The sequence below is a fragment of the Ooceraea biroi genome, chromosome 12 (genome assembly GCF_003672135.1).
Source record: "Ooceraea biroi isolate clonal line C1 chromosome 12, Obir_v5.4, whole genome shotgun sequence".
Classification (NCBI taxonomy): Eukaryota; Metazoa; Arthropoda; class Insecta; order Hymenoptera; family Formicidae; genus Ooceraea; species Ooceraea biroi.
Genome location: NC_039517.1, coordinates 171,056 through 189,815, shown reverse-complemented (window position 1 = coordinate 189,815; position 18,760 = coordinate 171,056). Strand labels below are relative to the sequence as shown.

The window sequence follows — 18,760 nt, the reverse complement described above, 5'->3', positions numbered from 1 at the left end:
AGGAGAAGTAGGAGGAGAAAGGCGTTGAATAGGGACGAATGGAAAGACGTCCTGGAGCAGGTCAAGGCCCATAAAGGGCTGTGGAACCACGTATGAATGAATGAATGAATTATTAAGTAGAAATAATTATAAAATAATGGTATATTACATTTATTATCTCTTTTCAATTTTCATGAGATTCTTTTCTAATACTGGTTTATATGTCAAAAGTTTACCGTAACTCTTCAGGAGCCGTTTCCAAAAATATCTAACATCTGACATTCGTAAGTTGTTCCATATAAAATCCCTTCCGCGGTGCGCGATCTTCCTCGATAGATCGTCGTTATCTCTCACAAATTCGATCAATTCCCTAGAAAGAATTGAGGAAGAAAGTAGGATTTAGTCAACAGTAAAACAAGAACCAAGGAACAAGAGTATGACAATTATATATTGTAGATCTCTTACTGCAACTCCTTTTTATTTGCGTCTTTAGAAACAGGTATATAGTGGATCCACGGTTTCATCGCGTCATAGTAAAACTCGGTCCACTCGTCGCCGACATGGAGGACCAATGAGCGACAGAGGAACAGGTGTTTGTGCCGAAACGAGGCCGCCACACCTCGGAAGTTAAACAAGTACTTGTATGTACAGTGCGATTCCAAAGGTACTTCCGCTGCTGGCGGTGCGTACAAAGTATCCTACAATCAAACTTAACTTGCAATAACGTACTTTTATATTTTTCGTTACTCCTTCTTTTCTAACTTGATTTTATAACTAGCAAAAACTCTGTATTACCTCGTCAGACTTCCAGCCTTGATTCTTAGTATACTGAGCATCTACTAAGTAAGGCTTATCGCGACTCAACAAGATTAAATTGTCGCGTTCAGAGCTCGTTCTCGATCCTCGGAAGAACCCTTTGTTCTCTTTCTTTTCCCAAGGTGTTGCAGAGCTCGCGGTATTCAAAGATTTACGATGCTGATCCCACCTGCCCAAACCACGGGGATACAACGAGATAGCTGGACCACCTTCCCAAAATGTCCATGCTGGATACATAATATCATGATATTGCGGTGTCTATAAATACATTTGGCAAGCTGCTCAACTTTTGTTACATCACAGACATAACTCGATGACATAAATTTTCATTTGTAACAAAAGCGCTACATAAATGAACGGTAGAATCAATCCTTACCTTGCTAAATGAGAACAGGGGCATGGCATTTCCAAAATATTCACTAGAATGAGGATAGTCTCTGGTATTTATCACTAAATCCATATCCGACAGATTGCCAATCACTTTTAGCAGAAAATGCTCAATACCGGCGCATCTAGCAGGAAACATGCAGTCTTTTTCTCTGTATAATTTGCCTTCGATTACTTGATAATGTGTGCCTCTGCAATTGCAGTAAAATTTACTATGTGTATAATATATACATACAATATATACAATTTAATTAAAATAAAAGATGGAATCCACTAAACTGTTACATTAATTTATGTTAAACGTACCTATTTTTAACATCATCTATCATTCCTTTGCTTATGCCTTCCTTTTTGAAAGGCTTCAAATCTCGAATAATGACATCTCTAAAGCATTTAAATCTTGTGTTACATTCTTTATAGTTCCTTTCTGCTTCTTCAATTGCTGCGAAATACTTTTGATATCTTTCATTTGTAGCTAATGATAAAGTAAAAATAATACATTATAAAAATTATTCTAATATACTGAGGATAAATAATATGAGGGAAAAACAATACTATACAATAAACAAGCAACACGAGAATTAATTTGCTATTTGTTCTCCGGCTCGTGTATTGCAGGTTATGAACAATACCTTTCGAATAAACCGATGATCTCTGATCATCAACGTCATCTTTTTCACATGATTCCACGCTATCTGCCGAACAAAATTGTTCCTCGCACCGGCCAATAGCAAGAACTATCCCAAAAATAACGTAAACTAATGTCAACATATTTTGTGCGAACAATTTATGCAGTTATCAAAATCATAAACACGAAGATGGCGAGGTGGTTGAGTTTAATTAATGACATCTGTGTACAAAGAGCAACAACTTCTCAAATTCGAATTGTATCGGTTGGTAACAAATCATTATAGATGGCGGCACTCGTACTTCCTCTAGCACGATATTTTCAAACGACATTCAATCGCGTGACTCGTGTTCAGTGGCGTATGCAGAAAGCATTATTTCAAACGCGTGCATTTCGTGTTTCGAACAAAATCGTAATGGTGCGTGTTAAGCGAACCGTTATTTCTCAGTCTGAAGGAGAGCAAGCGGAAATCTAATCTTGCGTTCTAATTTGAAGAGGAAACGTGAAAGAGAAGAAAGAAGGAACTCGACTTGGCGTGCACCCGAAGCCTGCGAAGGGCGAAAGTAGCACGTCGGGTGCCGGTGTCGTTAATTAACGAGAGGAGTCGCACTGTTCTAACGGCGCGACCTTACATCAAGGTTAGTGGGTCCGCATTCGCACAGACTCGTTTTCGAAAATAATCATGCGAGATTGTTTACGATCGCACCTCCGCTCTGGCGCGAGACAATCGATATTGTGCTGAGAACGGGAAACCGTGCCACGAACGATAGGATCCTCGTCTTTTCTTCCGCTCTTTCTTCGAGTGCGATCATTTCTTGTTTACAATGAGCATGGGGAGAAAACGGCCACGCAATTGAAATTTGTCGATCGAGTGATCTCGCTCATGATGCGTTTCTATTTCCTTTCTGTTATAATATAAATATAATAAAATGCAATAGAAAAATTAAATTAAAAAGTAAAAAAATGTAAAAATAAAAAGACTAAAATGGAATATACAAAACGTATACATAAAATATGAATAAGATATCTACCATCGCAAGGTAGTCAAAGAATTTTAACTATCACAAGACCGATCTCTCGAGTAGGTACAAAATCGCGGTATACAGCGGCCGCACCGATGCGACAGTCGCAGATAATAACGACGGTAAACCCCGGCCTTTTACAAAAGGCAGGGAGAGAAACAATGGGCCCGAGAGAGGATCGTCCCACTTGCGCAATCCCAAGATATTCACGCGGTCCGCGTACACCGTGCGCAATTATCGCTTCGTCCCCCGCCTCAGTTTCTGTGGCAAGCACCGCTCGTTCGCGAAGCCATTTCTCACGGAGTTTCTCCATTTTACTTGATTTTTCTCCCTCGTTATCGTTCGCGCTGTTGGGAGATATCGGGGGACTCGCTTTTCCGCGAAAAGCGATCAATTATACGTGCCTACAGCGTGCACGCGCGTGAGAACGCTTCCCCCAATCCGGAAACCGCTCTCGTGCAATTGTTCTCTCCCCCCGGGCCCCGTCGTCGCGCAATTGCGCGAGTACGCGCGTCCGACGACCGATCTCTTTCTTCGTTGCATCAACTTAGGCGCGATCAAGGTGAGAGAATCATCCCGCGCTGCTCTATCCAACGAGCACGTCGATTTTCGATACGTCATTTATTTGTTTAACCAAGAGAGATTTGCGACGAGCGCGTAAGGCACACCGGAAGGGAAGCGCACGGATGCGGGGACATAATTAAGTTACGTAATGGGATATCGGCGGAAGTTAATTATAATCGAATTATGGGTTGCGACTCTTTCTCCACTCGTTCCCTTGTTCGTTGAATGGGGTTTCGTGAAAGCCTCTCCGGACGTATGAACGGGCTTCCTCCCCTGCGAGCGGTTACTCGCTTGGAAAGTTCGTCACCGCTTCCTACGTGTTGCTCTTTCGTCCGCGACGAGTATTTATTTCAGATTGCAGAAACTAAATTTATTTATATTCACTTTTCCGGCATTTCTACGTGGATGAACGATTGACATATATCTTAAATACAAGTACGATGAATGTAAATTCAATAGTTGCTCTTTTTGAAACAAAAAAAGGGAACAAAATAGAGTCTCAGTTTATAGAATAATAATTTTCTTTACAATCTATTTTTTTCCAGAATTATTTCTTCTTTCCCTATTTCGCTTAACCTATTTCTCAATGTTTGAAAGCATGGAGAAAGATTTCTGTGTACTACATGTGAATTATGAACATTAGCACGTGTCGCGCACGGGCGTATGTGATATCGCTTCCGTTTTCGGGTCAGTGTGAATTTGTGGACAGGTAAGCGAAAAAATTGGCTCGTATCGACAGAATAGCTTCCGGTCGGTCGCGAGAATGGATCGCTGGAGCTGGATGGTCAAAAACGACGCGCGACGAATGGGCACATCCGGAACGCCTGTTAGATGCAACAACGAAGTCAGGGAAGCCGACAGAAACGAAGAAGCGAGAAGGAAAAAAGCGAGGGTTTCAGTTGCATTCGCATTACACACAAAAATCAGCGGACTTGTTCAATTTTCATCTATTAATAATATTATTAATAGAAATCATAAAATCTTTGATCATGACTTTTCCAATTTTTTAGCAACAAAATTTCGAATTTCACCATATATTGTCTTGCATTCACGCGGCATGTGACGTAATTCACACGCTCACGGAAAATTTATTCATTGCGTCCGCCTCGTTTACACGATGCAGTTATTATAACGGCGCCGTGATCGCCATGCTTTCGCGTCGGCACAAGACGCGCATCGCGAGCGACAATCAGGAGGTAACGAGTCGCCTTAATCGTGAGACTGCATCGGTCGCGCTCAATTTCCGTGACGTTCGCACGTTCGCGAAGGTCTAATGATGTACGATAGTACGTAACGAGCGCGAAGAAGCGTGTACTCGATACTCACGCGCGCGCGATCTTTCATCGATTTTACGTGCAAGGTACACGTACACGCTGTGCGATTTGCCATCTCGACCGTGATCAAATTCAAAAGCCGAATGTTCCAACTGTACTTTCGATTGAATGACCGATGCTGCGTGTGACATGACATATGAATTGTCGCATTCACTTCTTCAGAATCAAAAAGGCTTACATCAGATCAATTCCAATCTCTTCAGTGAAGAGAAAAAATATTTCGCGAGAAGTCATCGGGTTCGCTTGCTCCGCGAAAGAACGGAACAGAGTGTTTCGCGGGAAGGAAGAGAAACGCGTTACGTCAATCGTGAGCATTTTTAAGTGCCACGACGCAGGCTCGATCAATTGATCGATCGTGCGCGGTGCCTCGATTCCGCATCCTCGCCGTTTGCGCGTCCGCCCATCCGTTCGCCCGGCCGTTCCCTTACACGGTTTTACGTCGTTCAGGCTGAATGGCACGAAACACGTTGCACGTGCTACATGCATTTACGAGCCCGCGGAGGACGCATGCGCGCCGAACGTAAACCCCGCGTACGCGCGACTGTCACTACAACGCGCTTCATTCATATTTTTTTCCGCCTAGCCGCTCCACCCGTTCCCCATTCACGCGCCTGCCTCCCTTCCCCCTCCGTCCGTCCACCGCCCTATGACTTGTAGCGAGCAGCGAGTCACGGCGAGTGCGAGTCTCAGTCTTCGATTCGCCACCGCTTGATAATGCTCCACTTCGTTCAGTCGTCGCATTTACGATTAGTCGCGCGATTACCACTAGCAGTTCTTGCGCGACTTCCTCTCTCTCTCTCTCTCTTGCTCTCTCTTTCCTCTTCTTCGTAACGTTACCTCTTCGTCAAAAGGCGGATCGATCAAAAAAGAGCGAGTCCACGTAAATCGCTCTTCGCTGCCATCTGTTATGCGATCTATCTTTACTGCCTCTCCCCAATTTTTCTTTCTTTCCTGCCACCGCATGTGATTGATTCTTGTGCTCTATGTTAGGCGGTGATAGAATTAGTACTGTAACGAGCACTTGATTTCTTGATTCTGTTTTGGAAAAGGGTCCAACTGGGGGGGTTCCTCCTTTGATTGCACGTTTTCCTCAAGCATTTTCATAGCAAACATAACGTGACTGTCAATCCGCTTGTCGAGCTAGTTAACTCTCCTCGTACGCAGTGACCGTGCATAATATCCCGTTGTTAGGACGGAAGTATTATGCGAAGGACGTTGCGTTATCGTTCGAACATAAGTGACGCATGTAAGGAAGATAATAATGCCCGAAGGATTTACCCGAGAAGCCCGTTTCCGGTGATAAGCATAATGCTGGGGATTCACGAAACCGAGAAGCCACTTGCGCCTGTTGTACAGCGTAAAAGCATTCCACGAAACGCGGACAATCTAATAGCTTGCACAACGATCGATCTATTAGAAAGATCGAAAGATTAGATCAGGAATAATTGTCAGAAATGATCGTCAAAAATAATATGAATTAAATCACATTTTTTCATTTCTTTTTCATTATTATCATTTTTCCTGTAATTTCTTATTTGTATTTTAGTAATTTATTATTATTATACGTTATTTTTATTATATCAGCGAATTGTGTGGAGAGCGAAGTTAAATTGCGTAATTCGAGTTCGTTTGTGCAAGGAGTATATCGTGTGGGAATATACGGTAGTGGATAGACACATACGTACGAGAAACGGGCGAAAGCTCGTTTGCCTTTTCATTAAAACACGTGGATTTCCTACTTAATTACGCGCCACGTCGTATTCCGTTGTTTGCACCACGTGTACCCACGTGGGAAAGTCCCCATGAAAGTCTCACAAAGACACCAACCGGCACGAAGCGGGGCAGCTACACCAAAGTGCTGCTTCGCAGAAAAAAATTTTTTTTATTTCTTAATAAATTTCTTTAATTCTTCTTATTAATTAATAATAATATCAACGTCTATATTAAGGAAACGTAAATGTAAGAAATTGAAAGCGACATAAATATCAATCGAATATATTGTATAATAAGGATACGCAGAGAAGGCGAAATAGTAACAGAAACGATAACAGTATATGAAACTACAGCGATACTTAATCATGAATGAAGAACTCGATTAAGCAATAAGACGCAAATAAAGATAAAGTGATGACACGATACTGTACATGCAATGCTACGAAAAAACAAGAAGAGCCTACAACGTATAGTGTTGAAAGCCAGAAGATCAAGAATAAAGGCTAAACTAATTGCGGGAATCTTTGTCACGCGAATACCCAAAATTTTTCAAGTACGGAACAAATAATGCGCTTTCCAAATATTCTCATGTGTATACGTGTAACTCTTTTATCATGTAATGCACGAGTGGTCGCGACGCCAAAGAAAAGAAACTTTCGTTTTTGCTCTATTCTTCATTTTTGCCATTAGGTTACTACAGATAATATTCTCCTGCATATCCTCGCTTTGGATCAGCGTAGCTTTCAGTACGCGCGCGACGTCGATTGCAAAAAGTAACGCGCGTAACCTTGTACTTGTTCGCACCGAAGCGACTAAGGGGAAAGTCAACTGAAATTCTTGCGAGCTAAAGTCCTCCCGTTTTTTCTATTCCGATGATTGATCGATCCGCGAGCTATTTATACCCGCTAGGAGAGATTCTGTCGTCCTTTTTTCTTTTACGTAGATGTATAATAGATGGATGCAACGAGAAGAAGACACCCAAACTCTCGGTATGTCATTTTTCCAAAGGCGCCTTCGGATCCAAACGGATCCCTACGAAACTGCTCGCAATCTTCGACTTGGAATCCCGAATCAGCAATTTCATCCATTACGTTGAGGAGATTTCGAATTCTACGTAAAAATCTATGACAATGTTACATTAGTAAGGAATCAACGAAAAGAGAAGAGGGAAAATTAAAGACGACGATTTGAAAGAGAAATAAAGAAAAAAGGGAAAGAAGGCGATGTGGAGTCGCGCGCGAAAAGCGACGGAGAAGCGAAGAGGGAGAGGAAGCGGACCATTGCGCCATCAGGAAGTGGCTCGCCACTCATACACATGTGTGTAGTTAACCAATACAATGGTTCACACGCATGCACGCACGTACACGCTCTCGCGGCCCAACTCCAACTCCGTGCCACGGACCGACAGAGACGGACTCAACTCACTAAAGAGAGAACATACGCATTGGAGAAACAAAGAGAAAGAAAAAGGAAGAGAGAGAAGGGATCGCGGGAACGTTGGTTAATCCCCATGCGCGTACATGTGTGGGCTACACACCGAAGAGAAGAGTACGACGCGCACGCTTTTATGTCGGAGACACCCGGTACATGTCAACCCTGTAGCGAGCGGTCATCATGCCACAGGCACGCGGCGGCGAGTGATCCGTCGGCGAGCCATCCGTCGCGCGCGGAAATGAATGGACGTCGGATCGAATCGAACTCGGGATGAGTGTGTCACGCATAAGCATATATTTCTCGATCATGCGTGTACAATTCATTCGGCGAGCAGTAGGACGAGCAGTGTGGGATGGTACAACGCGACGGAGGGAGAAAGGGAGGGGAGAGATAGATATATGGGAGTATGGATAAAATGCGGAATCACCATTGAAAATTGAGCTTTAAATTCTGCAGTTTTAAATGTATCTTACGAGAATATATTCTATATTTCGTAATGTATTTTATATGAAGAAAATTGGATTAAAAAATTCTAATTAAAAATTCGAATTGAAAAAGTAGGATATGGTGTTTTTATTTTTTCTTCATCTTTCCTCAGTGTAGGCATTGAGATGTTTCCACGCGTGAGAATAAAAGTGAGATCGACGGATTAAAATAGATCAGGTCAAAGGATTGAGAGATCGAAACGAAAACTGAAAGCTTTTATCATAAGACTTTACGTTAACGCTTTACGGCGGATGGCCGGGAAGTTCTACATTATGTGTAGAAGGACCGAATGTGACGTAAAGTCACTATCGTTCGATCTCGAATAAATTTCAATATAATTTCAATATTATTCAAATAATAATATTATTTGATGCAAATACAAGATGCAAATCTTTGCACAAATACACCCATTTGCATCATGTATTATATTATAATGAAATTATGGACGTAATAATGATCTTACATCATTTTACGATACTTTAAAACATACGTTATCACCTGCCGTGAACTCTTAAAAATTCGCGCCACGACCGAAATATATCGCGTGCTCTTATCGATACGCACGAGCTTATTGACAAGCGGATTCATTGACCAATTTTATGGTCAACGCGTGGGGGAAAGAATCAATTCATCAGTATTATCCGATAATCGGGAAGTGACTTTTCGGTTTGATCGTTAATCATCATACTACATCTACAGTAAGGAATTGTCAATTTTATTTGATGAGAAACATATATCTGAGAAAACACCGTCTCTTGCGTACAATATATTCTGATAATAAGTAAAAATATTCATGGCGAGTAACATGCCGCATAACTTTTAGTTTTTCTTGGTGAAAAATAGATAAGTAGGATATTTCTCGATAAACATAAAATTTTACTGAAAAAGTAAAGAGTTTCTCGCACATTCAATATAGGTATTCCAAGCATTTATAAATATATTAATAACGAGCAAAAATGATCAATTTTCTTTCGAAATAATATACATCTACTGAGACAATTTGTATTTAAAAATATTTCAGCAATTAGTTGCCGCTGCTGTACGGTGAAACGATACACTCATCACACATTAATGGATCCCCGCATTAATTAATTAAGCGTCATCGCGCAACGCAACGGGGGAGACAAACGTCAGAAACGTAAACGCGATGGGTGACTCGTTTCTTTCGCCACCTCCTCTATGTACGGTCTTTTTCCGCGTAATCCGCAGCAAAGCGCCGCGCTGCTCAGTGAGACGGACGTAAGAAGGAAATAGACATCGCGTGATAACGGGTGGGGATGAGGCGCGGCGAATAGGAAGAGGAGGAGGAGGATGCGGACGCGCGGCTCGCACGAAGCAGGGTAGGGGCGCGGGCGCTGATTCGCGCGTTACGGCCCTGCCGCGAGACCCATTCACAGAATGAACGAAGCCGCCTGCGTTCCGTCCCGCGTAGTCACTCAGTAGTGTCATGGAGGTAACATGGCCGAGGAGACGCGCCTAGTCCGCGTTGAGGAGAGGCTGAGGATTAAAATCGGTAGGGAGATACGGCGCGCGTGTGCACGCTTGCTTGGTTGCTTACGACGAGGGTCGCCGACGACGATCCGCCGACGACGATCCGCCGATGACGATCGCCCCGCCGATGCTGATCGTCGACGATCGGGTTACGAACGAGTCGAGAACGCGCGTCCGGGAAGCACGACGGTGGCGAGCAGTGAGCAGCGAGCAGTGAGCAGCGAGCAGCGAGCGCTCGGTTTACCAGTGCCACGTTCCGGGATGTCACCGAAATTCGACACCCACGACGCGCGGTTCGTGGTCGCGACGGTTCCGCCACAAACGATTCGGAAACGGGAGAGCCGCCCATCCGGGCATGAGAACGCGGCGAGGAGCGACGACGTCCGATTTTTCCTGCGAAATTGCTCCCAGTGATCGACGCCGTACATTCTCGACTCCCACGCGTCGTTGTCCTACGCTACGCGAGTGTAATGTGCGTGTATGGATTGATGCGCTGTGTGCGTGTGCAGTGTAGGATTAATGTAAGGGGCCAGAGTGGGCCCGGGCCCACAGCGGCAAAATGAATAAAAAATCAAGGCGATAAACGGAGTAGCGCGGTAGCGAGCGTAGAGCCAGCACAGTCGCATGTCAGAGAGTGACGGTTTAGAGGAGAGTATCGTGAGAGAAATGAATAGAAAGGAACTTTTGATACGAATCCGACCCTGTGCGTGCTACGATAGCACGGCGAGAAAATCGCTTGCGATCGCGATGATGACGGATGTTACCGAAAATTCTGTGGCTTTCCGGCGGATGAGACGCGCGGTCTCGCGTCTCCATCCGACCGCCCGTCACGCGCTCTCGCGCGTGTGAATCCTCTGGGTGGATTCGGATTCGTCATACTCGGCTGAAAGAAGTGTCTTTCTTTTCTCCTTCTCTTCTCTCCTTGAGCTCGTTAATCCTCTTTTCTGTAGGAATCTCCAAGTTACCGAGCGATCTTTCCGGTCGTACCTAATACGAGCACTTCCTGCGCTATATCGCGCGAAACGATCTCTATTACTTTGTAAATGATGGTCATTGACATGGTACTGTCATTAACTGTGAGAAACTTTCACGTGTCAACACTTGACAATTTTAGGGCGCAAAATCGAGATTATATCTTATCAGGATACCTGAAAACGTGTGAACAGTGGCGAGTATGAATGAAGTTGCTAATGAATGTGAACGGGATGATTAAAGAGATGTAATATTCTCTGCGTCATCGTTATTGGAAATTAATAATTGACATAGACACATTTACAAATTCTTATAATTACACACACACACACACGTGATATAATGATGATACATATAATGAATACTAATGGCACGAGTCTTCATGTCTTCTGAATTATATCGATACTTTTATCACGCGAAATAAGAGATGCTAGTTTTCTGTTAATTAAAAGAATCTCTAATTGTTTGACATAATAGATTTTCAAAGTTTTAACGTTTAGTGATGTCCAATGATTATTATTAATTAATAGTATAGCTTTTCTTTTATCTCGGTTCATCCTGAAATCATTATTCAAGCAATTAAAAAATGGTCACGTTACGAAACTCAGAAATATTAATTTTCCATATTGTGATGATTGTTATCTTTTTCCTCATACAGGTGAAGCAAAAAATCTCCAAAGTCGGAGTCATGGATCTCCAGGTATACGAGACGTCTATTGCGCTTTGTCGCTGGACCAGGAGGAGATATTCAGGACGACGACTATGGAAAGGACCCTCAAGTGAGTCTTCGTGTCACATCGCAGAATTTCGTTTAGTTTGCGATGCGACTTGCGTCAAATGTTAATTTAACTTTGCGTTTTTCACAGCCCGTTTTTCGGAGAAGAGTTCCAGTTTGAAGTACCCAGAAAGTTTCGTTACCTCGGTATTTACGTGTACGACCGGGACCGACACTTGAAGCAGGACAAGATTTTGGGGAAGGTGGCAATAAAGAGAGAAGACTTGGCGACGTATCACAATAAGGAGCATTGGTTTCCCCTGAAACCGGTGGACGCGGATTCTGAGGTTCAAGGCAAGGCACATTTGGAGCTCGCCCTGCAACCTCAGGTCGAACACGCTCAGCCTAAACTTACAGTAAGGTGAGCAAGATCATGAAAGCATTCGTCTTGTTATCAATGACTTACAATGTTTGATCAGAATGTAGCAATGTAATTAGCTTCCTTACGTGTATGTAGATATTAGATAAATTAGGATTAGCGTATGGATTAGTGAAAGTACGAATAGACTATTAGATGATGATGATGGCTAACCATTCTGATGTTCATCTTTACGTGTTGCAGAGTAATAGAGTGTAGTGAACTAACCATTAAGAACGGTAGCTGTGATCCCTTCGCGACCGTTACGGTCATCTACAGTAATGGCAAACAGATATCGAAACGCACAAAAGCGAAAAAGAAGACGGCGTCCCCGTATTTTAATGAAACGTTTACATTCGAGGTGAAGAAAGATCCATCATTCTTTCCATTATCTTCTCAACATCTTCGTACGTAATGGATAAAATTGATTCCTCTTGCATTGCAGCCTGAACTAACGGAAACTAAGGACAAGGATGTCTCTCATTATTCCATCGAAGGGGCCGAAGTCGGGGAGGTGGTTGTCGGTCTGTGGCACGCGTCTGCTGGTATGGGTGAACAGCCGGTGTTCCTCGGCGAGGTTCGAGTCACCCTGAAGGGACTGCAGAAACAACCGACTAGTACAACAACCGCGTGGTACGTATCTCTTCTGCCTTATCTGATATTATGATATTTACATAATTTTCCAATCCTCCTTGCAACCATCATGAATGTTATCCGTGTTCTAACGCTAACGTTCTCTCGTGCACAGGTATTTTCTACAACCCAGAGCGGTGAAGCATCGTCCTAGCAAGATCTCCAGCAACTCGACACCACCTGGAACGCTACCTGGTCTGGGATCGTTGCGCCTGAAGATACACTACACGGCTGATCACGTCTTTCCGTCCGAGATGTACGACCGGCTGCGAAGCCTGCTGCTGGAGAGCGTCAACGTGCAGCCGATCACGTCGTCGGCCGTTTACATATTGGGCGAGATCGTGGCCAGTAAGATGGAAGCTGCGCAACCGTTAGTCCGAGTACTGGTGCACCATGGACAGCTGGTGTCCGTGATGCGAGCACTTGCTAGTCACGAGATCTCGAAATTGACGTAAGTCCATTCAGATCGCAACCGCGTGAAAAACGCGCAAGATCATGTCAGTAATGATAATCGTGAATGAACGAATCGAAATTTTCTTTAGTGACCCGACGACGATCTTTCGTGGTAACACGTTGGTAAGCAAGATGATGGACGAAGGTATGCGACTAGCGGGTCTTCATTACCTGCATAGCACTCTCAGACCCGCCATGGAACAGGTGTTCCTCGAGAAGAAGCCGTGCGAGATAGATCCGGCTCGGGTGAAGGACGGCAATACGATCGAGACAAATCTGGCAAATTTAAAGGTATCTCATCGTAAATGTACAATCGGATGCAATCAATGATCGATTGGCGCTCTCACGTTTAATACTTACAAATTTTCCTGTACTATTTCGACGGACGTCTGTTCGCTTGAATGATTAATTGTTAAACGCTTTTAATTAACGATGCTTTATATAGTCGCATCGAACCGAAGGATCAACTAGTTGCAAAATTTATTAACGCAAACGCACAAAAATAGCATCCGATTGTATTTATTTTGGTTGCTCCCGAGACGACGAGAAATTGACGCTTATATCTTCCGCCAGGAATACGTCGAGAGAGTATTCACGGCTATAACAACGTCGGGAGTGAGATGTCCGCCCCTAATGTGCGAGATGTTCTGGTGTCTGAGAGAACTCGCCGCGACGCACTTCCCGAAAAATAAAGAAGTGAGGTACTCGGTGATCAGCGGGTTTATTTTTCTACGGTTTTTCGCTCCCGCGATATTGGGTCCAAGATTATTTGATATCACAACCGAACAAATCGTAAGTAGCGAGGAGACGATGCACGAGCGTGTTATTAGTCCAATTTTTAATTTATAAATTGACTCTTGCTTTCCGTCATGCAGGATTCGCAGACTAATAGGACGCTAACGTTAATATCTAAGACGATTCAGAGTCTTGGAAATCTGGTGTCTTGCAGAGGCGGCGCAGGCAGCGTCTGCAAGGAAGAATATATGGAATGCGTGTACAGGTAAGATTTCAAATTATAATAAATTAGACGTAAAATCAATCAGACATGGATTACAGTCTCGTAGATTATTTTTCTTTATCTTAATGCAATGTAATTCGCCTGTTACAGAGAATTCTACACAGAAAGACATATCCAAGCAGTGAAGCAATTTCTAGAATTAATATCGACCAGTAGCAATAGTAGTGGTGCCGCAAAGCAGCATCCAACGATGCCGCAGGAGCAGCCAGTGGTTCTGAAAGAAGGGTGCGTTCATGAACAAACAGATTTTTACTTATGTATACACATACGCGTATGCACGCACGTACCACATACGCACACATATATGTACCTCATTTCTCTTATTATATTCATACATGATGTTTATGAGTTTTTTTAATATAATTTAGTTTTTTTCTAAAAGGTTCCTCCAAAATATCATAAATCTTGTATTTATTTAAAAAAAAAAACGATATTGAAATTTTTCACATAACTAAATTATTGAAAATTTCGTGTTTTTCTAATATAGAACGTACTTTTTCTTTACGCATACTACTGATTGTGATAAGAGGTTGGTACTGTCATGTGTGTACAAATGTATATATCTCAGTTAGAAATGCTACAGTCACAAGAGGGTCAACGAAAATGTTTTTCTGCGAAAACTCTAATGTTCCTAATTAGCGATTATTTCTCTTATAGGATAATGATCAAACGGGCACAAGGAAGAAAACGGTTCGGTCGTAAGAATTTTAAGCAGCGATACTTTAGACTTACTACACAAGATTTAACGTATTCCAAGACGAAAGGTAAATATTGCTTTGTGACATGACATGTTAAGCATTCTTCGGAGAGATAGGAAAGAGAGAGAGAGAGAAATTTATGAAGCAGTTTCTACAGGTAAAGAACCCTTGTGTAAAATACCGTTGGAGGAGATTTTAGCAGTGGAGAGACTTCACGAGGACTCCTTCAAGATGAAAAATATGTTTCAAATTATTCAACCTCAACGGGCACTGTACGTCCAAGCGGGCAATTGCGTGGAGGAGAAGGAGTGGATCGACATTCTCACGAAGATATGCCAGACGAACAGCAACCGCTTAGAAAAGTATCACCCGAGTGCGTACATCAACGGCCACTGGCTCTGGTGAGTAACTTGAAAGAGAAATGTCGCGCCAAACGCATTTGGAAGAAGAATAGAGAGAAAATGGAATCATTCCAGTGGTCAATGAGATAATCAATGCACGTACTGATCGAAGACAACGATAATCATTTGATTTCTCATTGATCTCTCCTTTTCATGAAATGTTGTCATTGGTGTTAATCTATTTGTATCTCTCCGTGTAATATATAGTTGCCGAGCAGTCGCTGAAGTCGCGCCGGGATGCAGCCAAGTGTCGCCGGGCGTAGAGGCCGGGCTGCGAATGGTATTGGATCCGGATCGTGATCTGCAACGGATACACTCGTTGATCTTCACGAACATGCCGCGCCTCGAGACGCTGATGAACGCGTGCGAATGTCAGGCGGTCTATGGTGCTAGTGATATGTGCGTTATACCGGACGGTGGGTCGCCGATAGAGGACGTACCTTCTTGCTTCAAGACTTTAACCACGTTAAGGGACGCCGCGTATATGTTACAGCACGAACATAGAGCCTACTTTAGAAGACTGGCACGTGACACCAAATACGGCAGCAAGTATGTACAATACTTTTTTCTTTTGCCATTCAATTGTTCTCGCAAAGAGATTTTCTCAATTTCTTGTCACTTTTGCGTAAGTGTCTGTTTAAATTAATATCTGCAATACTGTATTATTACAGACAAGCTCCCATTGGTGATGACAACTACCTCCATTTAGCTAGTAGAGCTGGATTTGATAATCAGTTGACGAAGCGGACGTTCGAGTTGGACGGTCTAAATCAACGTTGCATCGAGACGGAACATTACGACACGGGCCTCTCGCGAAAGATTATCGAGAGTCAACGATACGATGACACGACGTTCAGAAGGTGTCGCGATCCCGACTCCGTTAACCGTAGGTATGAGAACGAGGGCAACTTACTGTCGCCGGGATACGAGAGCAACAGCGATACCCTCAAGAGTATCCAGAACGATCTCAGAAAATTCGATCATAGTTTAAACAATACGTTAAGATCTGACAAGTCGGAGAGGAATGCCAACGAGAACGCGCAGAATCAGAAAAGGTTCGATCACAGCGCCGGACTACTGACAGCGGATAGTATTAACCTGTCGAGCACGTTGTCGCGGAAATTGGGCAATTACGACAACACCAGGGTGTTGGACGACTGTGGCACGTTGACCAGACGACTAAAACCGGACGATGTCCCTGACGTGTCTTGTAACTCGATGAGTGAGCGTGGCAATCATTAGTTTATCTGTCATGTACAAGTAAAACATACACACGTTCCTATAAGTTTTTAAAAGACAAAATGCGCGACAGGTTTACATTGGACGTCTTTTTACGCAAAAGAAGAAAGGATAGGAAACGCACACGGTACAGAGAAGCACTCGCTTGTTTGCTAAAACAAGAAACCTTTTTTAATCTCTATTTTTCGCGTACAACTATTTCTCGTTGTATAGATTAATGACTCTGCTGCTGGAGGCAGTCTTCTCTCTGTTATGTATATCTGCATTTTGAACAATAAGGTGCTTACGATTCACCCTCTCGGATGTTGCGCGGAAGTAAGAGTGTAATTTAACTTTACCCTTTGGTTCTTGTTACCATGCTGTGCAGAACGTAACATCTGGTCACCGCAGAAATCTCTAGTATTTATTATTTATTTATTTCTCTCACCTCATTTTGATACGTCGGAGATGCGTATGTGCATAAACATGACACCGGCTGTGTTATTAACTGCACAAATTTGTAATCTCACAACTCTCGGAAAGTTGAGTTCTTTCGCTGATGTAAACTCAATGTTAGGTTTACTCGTAACCTTACGTAATAACGCAATTCTCTTATCATAAATCTCGTAGAAAAAAAATTAGCGTAATTGAATATAATTATTGTTACCTTTGAGTAATACACAATTCCATCAATTTTTAGCGCAATTCTTTCTGCATTAGTTATATATATACACACAATTGATTACATAACGGTAGTCGCGATATTTATGGAACGTATGTAATACAGACATGCATAAAAGACAAAACTACAAAAATGCCTCTTAACGTTGGATAGATTTGATATTACAATATGACGAAAGAATATATGTGTATACACACACACACACACACACACACACACACACACACACACACACGCGCGCGCGCACATAGTAAGGTCCAAAAGTTTTCGGTCCACGAGTATTAAAGAGGTAATAAAATGAAACATAATAATTTTTATTTTTCAATATAATATATTTTAATACATTTTTTAGAACGGTTAATTAACTTTCGATCTGCAACACTAGCTGCAACAAGAGTTAGACCTGTCCATTCTTGTTCTAACATTTTCGAGCCGGAAACTTTCGGACTTTACTGCATATATACATATATATATAAAATAATAATTAAATTTTAGCAATAATATTACGCAAAAGAAAATTCTATCGAGGTATATGCGTGAAAAAATCTCCAAGTAACGTCCAATATTATAAACATTGAAATTATCAAACTTATTCTTTACATACCTAAATACAAGTAAACGTTTTTTAATGCATTTATCGTTATAAGCTGTTTCTCTTTTGTTAATGAAAACTATTTGAATTCACATTCGATTTAAAGATATATATTTTATTATCGACTTTCATATATTTTACTAACCGCTTTATATATATATATATATATATATATATATATATATATATATATATATATATAGACATACTACTCTCTCTTGTATACGTAAACTTTATGAGAAACTTTATTAGAAATATCAGATCTGCTTAGAACGCGAATGAAAAAGAAACGTTGTGCAGTAAAAAGATCTAACAATTTTAAGCTGTTGCTGCATGTTATTTTCATGATGTTTTGCTTTCAGATTGTTCATGTATCCCATTATTGCATTGTTACGCAATTGATTTATATGTTGAATGAAATATTCGATCGATTTCTCCTGTAATCAGCATTCATAATAACTTTAAGCCACAAATTTTCTACACAATGTATCATCATTCAATTAATGTATAGTCCTTACATCTTGATTAAGGCACATTTGGCATTTATTTTAAGGACTATATTACTCTCCATCTGTTATCTATTAATTGGAAAGCTTTAGATAGCGATTATGGCGAATAATTATCACGTTTTTGCACTTTTGCTTTCAAAAGAGATTTAACTTCAATGTACATATTGTTAGATATAACGAATTTTTTTACTAATTTGAGAATCGTAGTTCTATTATGAGTATAAATAATTATCTGCGCGAAGCAATAAATTAATGTAAAGATAACGCACACACACACACACACACAAGTGTATACATATCTGTAGAAAACTTTAGTTTCTTGTAATGTTTTCAGAGTAATTTTAAAACGTGTTGAAATCTTTTCTATTTCTGTTGGAATGATTTATAATTGTTTAAGTGAAATTTTCAAAGAGAAAGAGTAAGTGTATAAACGCGTTTTTCATACTCTAATAAAATAAGAAAACAATTAAATTAATGTGTAGAGACGTTGGTTTGTTTGGCCTCAACTGAAAACGTTATTTTTCTATTATACTCGTATGCGAAACACGAAGTTCTGAAAACAATTGCAAAAACATGTTTTGAGACGCGAACTCGTAT

At 41.7% G+C, this 18,760-nt stretch overlaps 2 protein-coding genes and 1 long non-coding RNA gene across 8 annotated transcripts; 1 reads left to right on the top strand and 2 right to left on the bottom strand.

The window, feature by feature from the left end:
* Positions 1-123: 123 nt before the first annotated feature.
* Positions 124-2,025, bottom strand: LOC105286123 (O-glucosyltransferase rumi homolog). Of its 2 annotated transcripts, XM_011350806.3 has the most exons (6): positions 1,815-2,023; positions 1,489-1,657; positions 1,172-1,373; positions 775-1,053; positions 445-677; positions 124-349 (listed from the first exon to the last, which is right to left on the bottom strand). In XM_011350806.3, exons 1-6 carry the CDS (start codon positions 1,951-1,953, stop codon positions 154-156), a joined length of 1,218 nt encoding a protein of 405 aa, XP_011349108.1. In that variant the 5' UTR covers positions 1,954-2,023; the 3' UTR covers positions 124-153. The 2 variants fall into 2 exon arrangements, with proteins under 2 accessions (XP_011349108.1, XP_011349109.1); XM_011350807.3 differs by lacking the exon at positions 124-349 and having other exon boundaries at positions 460-688; positions 1,815-2,025.
* A 6,483-nt stretch (positions 2,026-8,508) lies between these two features.
* On the top strand, positions 8,509-17,540 carry LOC105286119 (ras GTPase-activating protein 3). 5 transcript variants are annotated; one of them, XM_011350792.3, is made up of 15 exons: positions 8,509-9,876; positions 11,485-11,605; positions 11,693-11,962; positions 12,164-12,320; positions 12,405-12,592; positions 12,708-13,043; positions 13,135-13,336; positions 13,619-13,837; positions 13,921-14,045; positions 14,154-14,288; positions 14,551-14,592; positions 14,721-14,827; positions 14,910-15,162; positions 15,370-15,711; positions 15,834-17,540. In XM_011350792.3, the coding sequence occupies exons 1-15, from the start codon at positions 9,822-9,824 to the stop codon at positions 16,402-16,404; spliced, it is 3,123 nt and encodes a 1,040-aa protein (XP_011349094.1). In that variant the 5' UTR covers positions 8,509-9,821; the 3' UTR covers positions 16,405-17,540. The 5 variants fall into 5 exon arrangements, with proteins under 5 accessions (XP_011349094.1, XP_011349096.1, XP_011349095.1 ...); XM_011350793.3 differs by having other exon boundaries at positions 8,510-9,876; positions 14,919-15,162; XM_011350796.3 differs by lacking the exon at positions 8,509-9,876 and adding an exon at positions 9,915-10,326.
* On the bottom strand, positions 14,096-15,039 carry LOC105286118. The gene is made up of 2 exons (XR_895182.2): positions 14,943-15,039; positions 14,096-14,277 (listed from the first exon to the last, which is right to left on the bottom strand). It is a non-coding gene; the product is annotated as an uncharacterized LOC105286118 (long non-coding RNA).
* Positions 17,541-18,760: the final 1,220 nt, after the last annotated feature.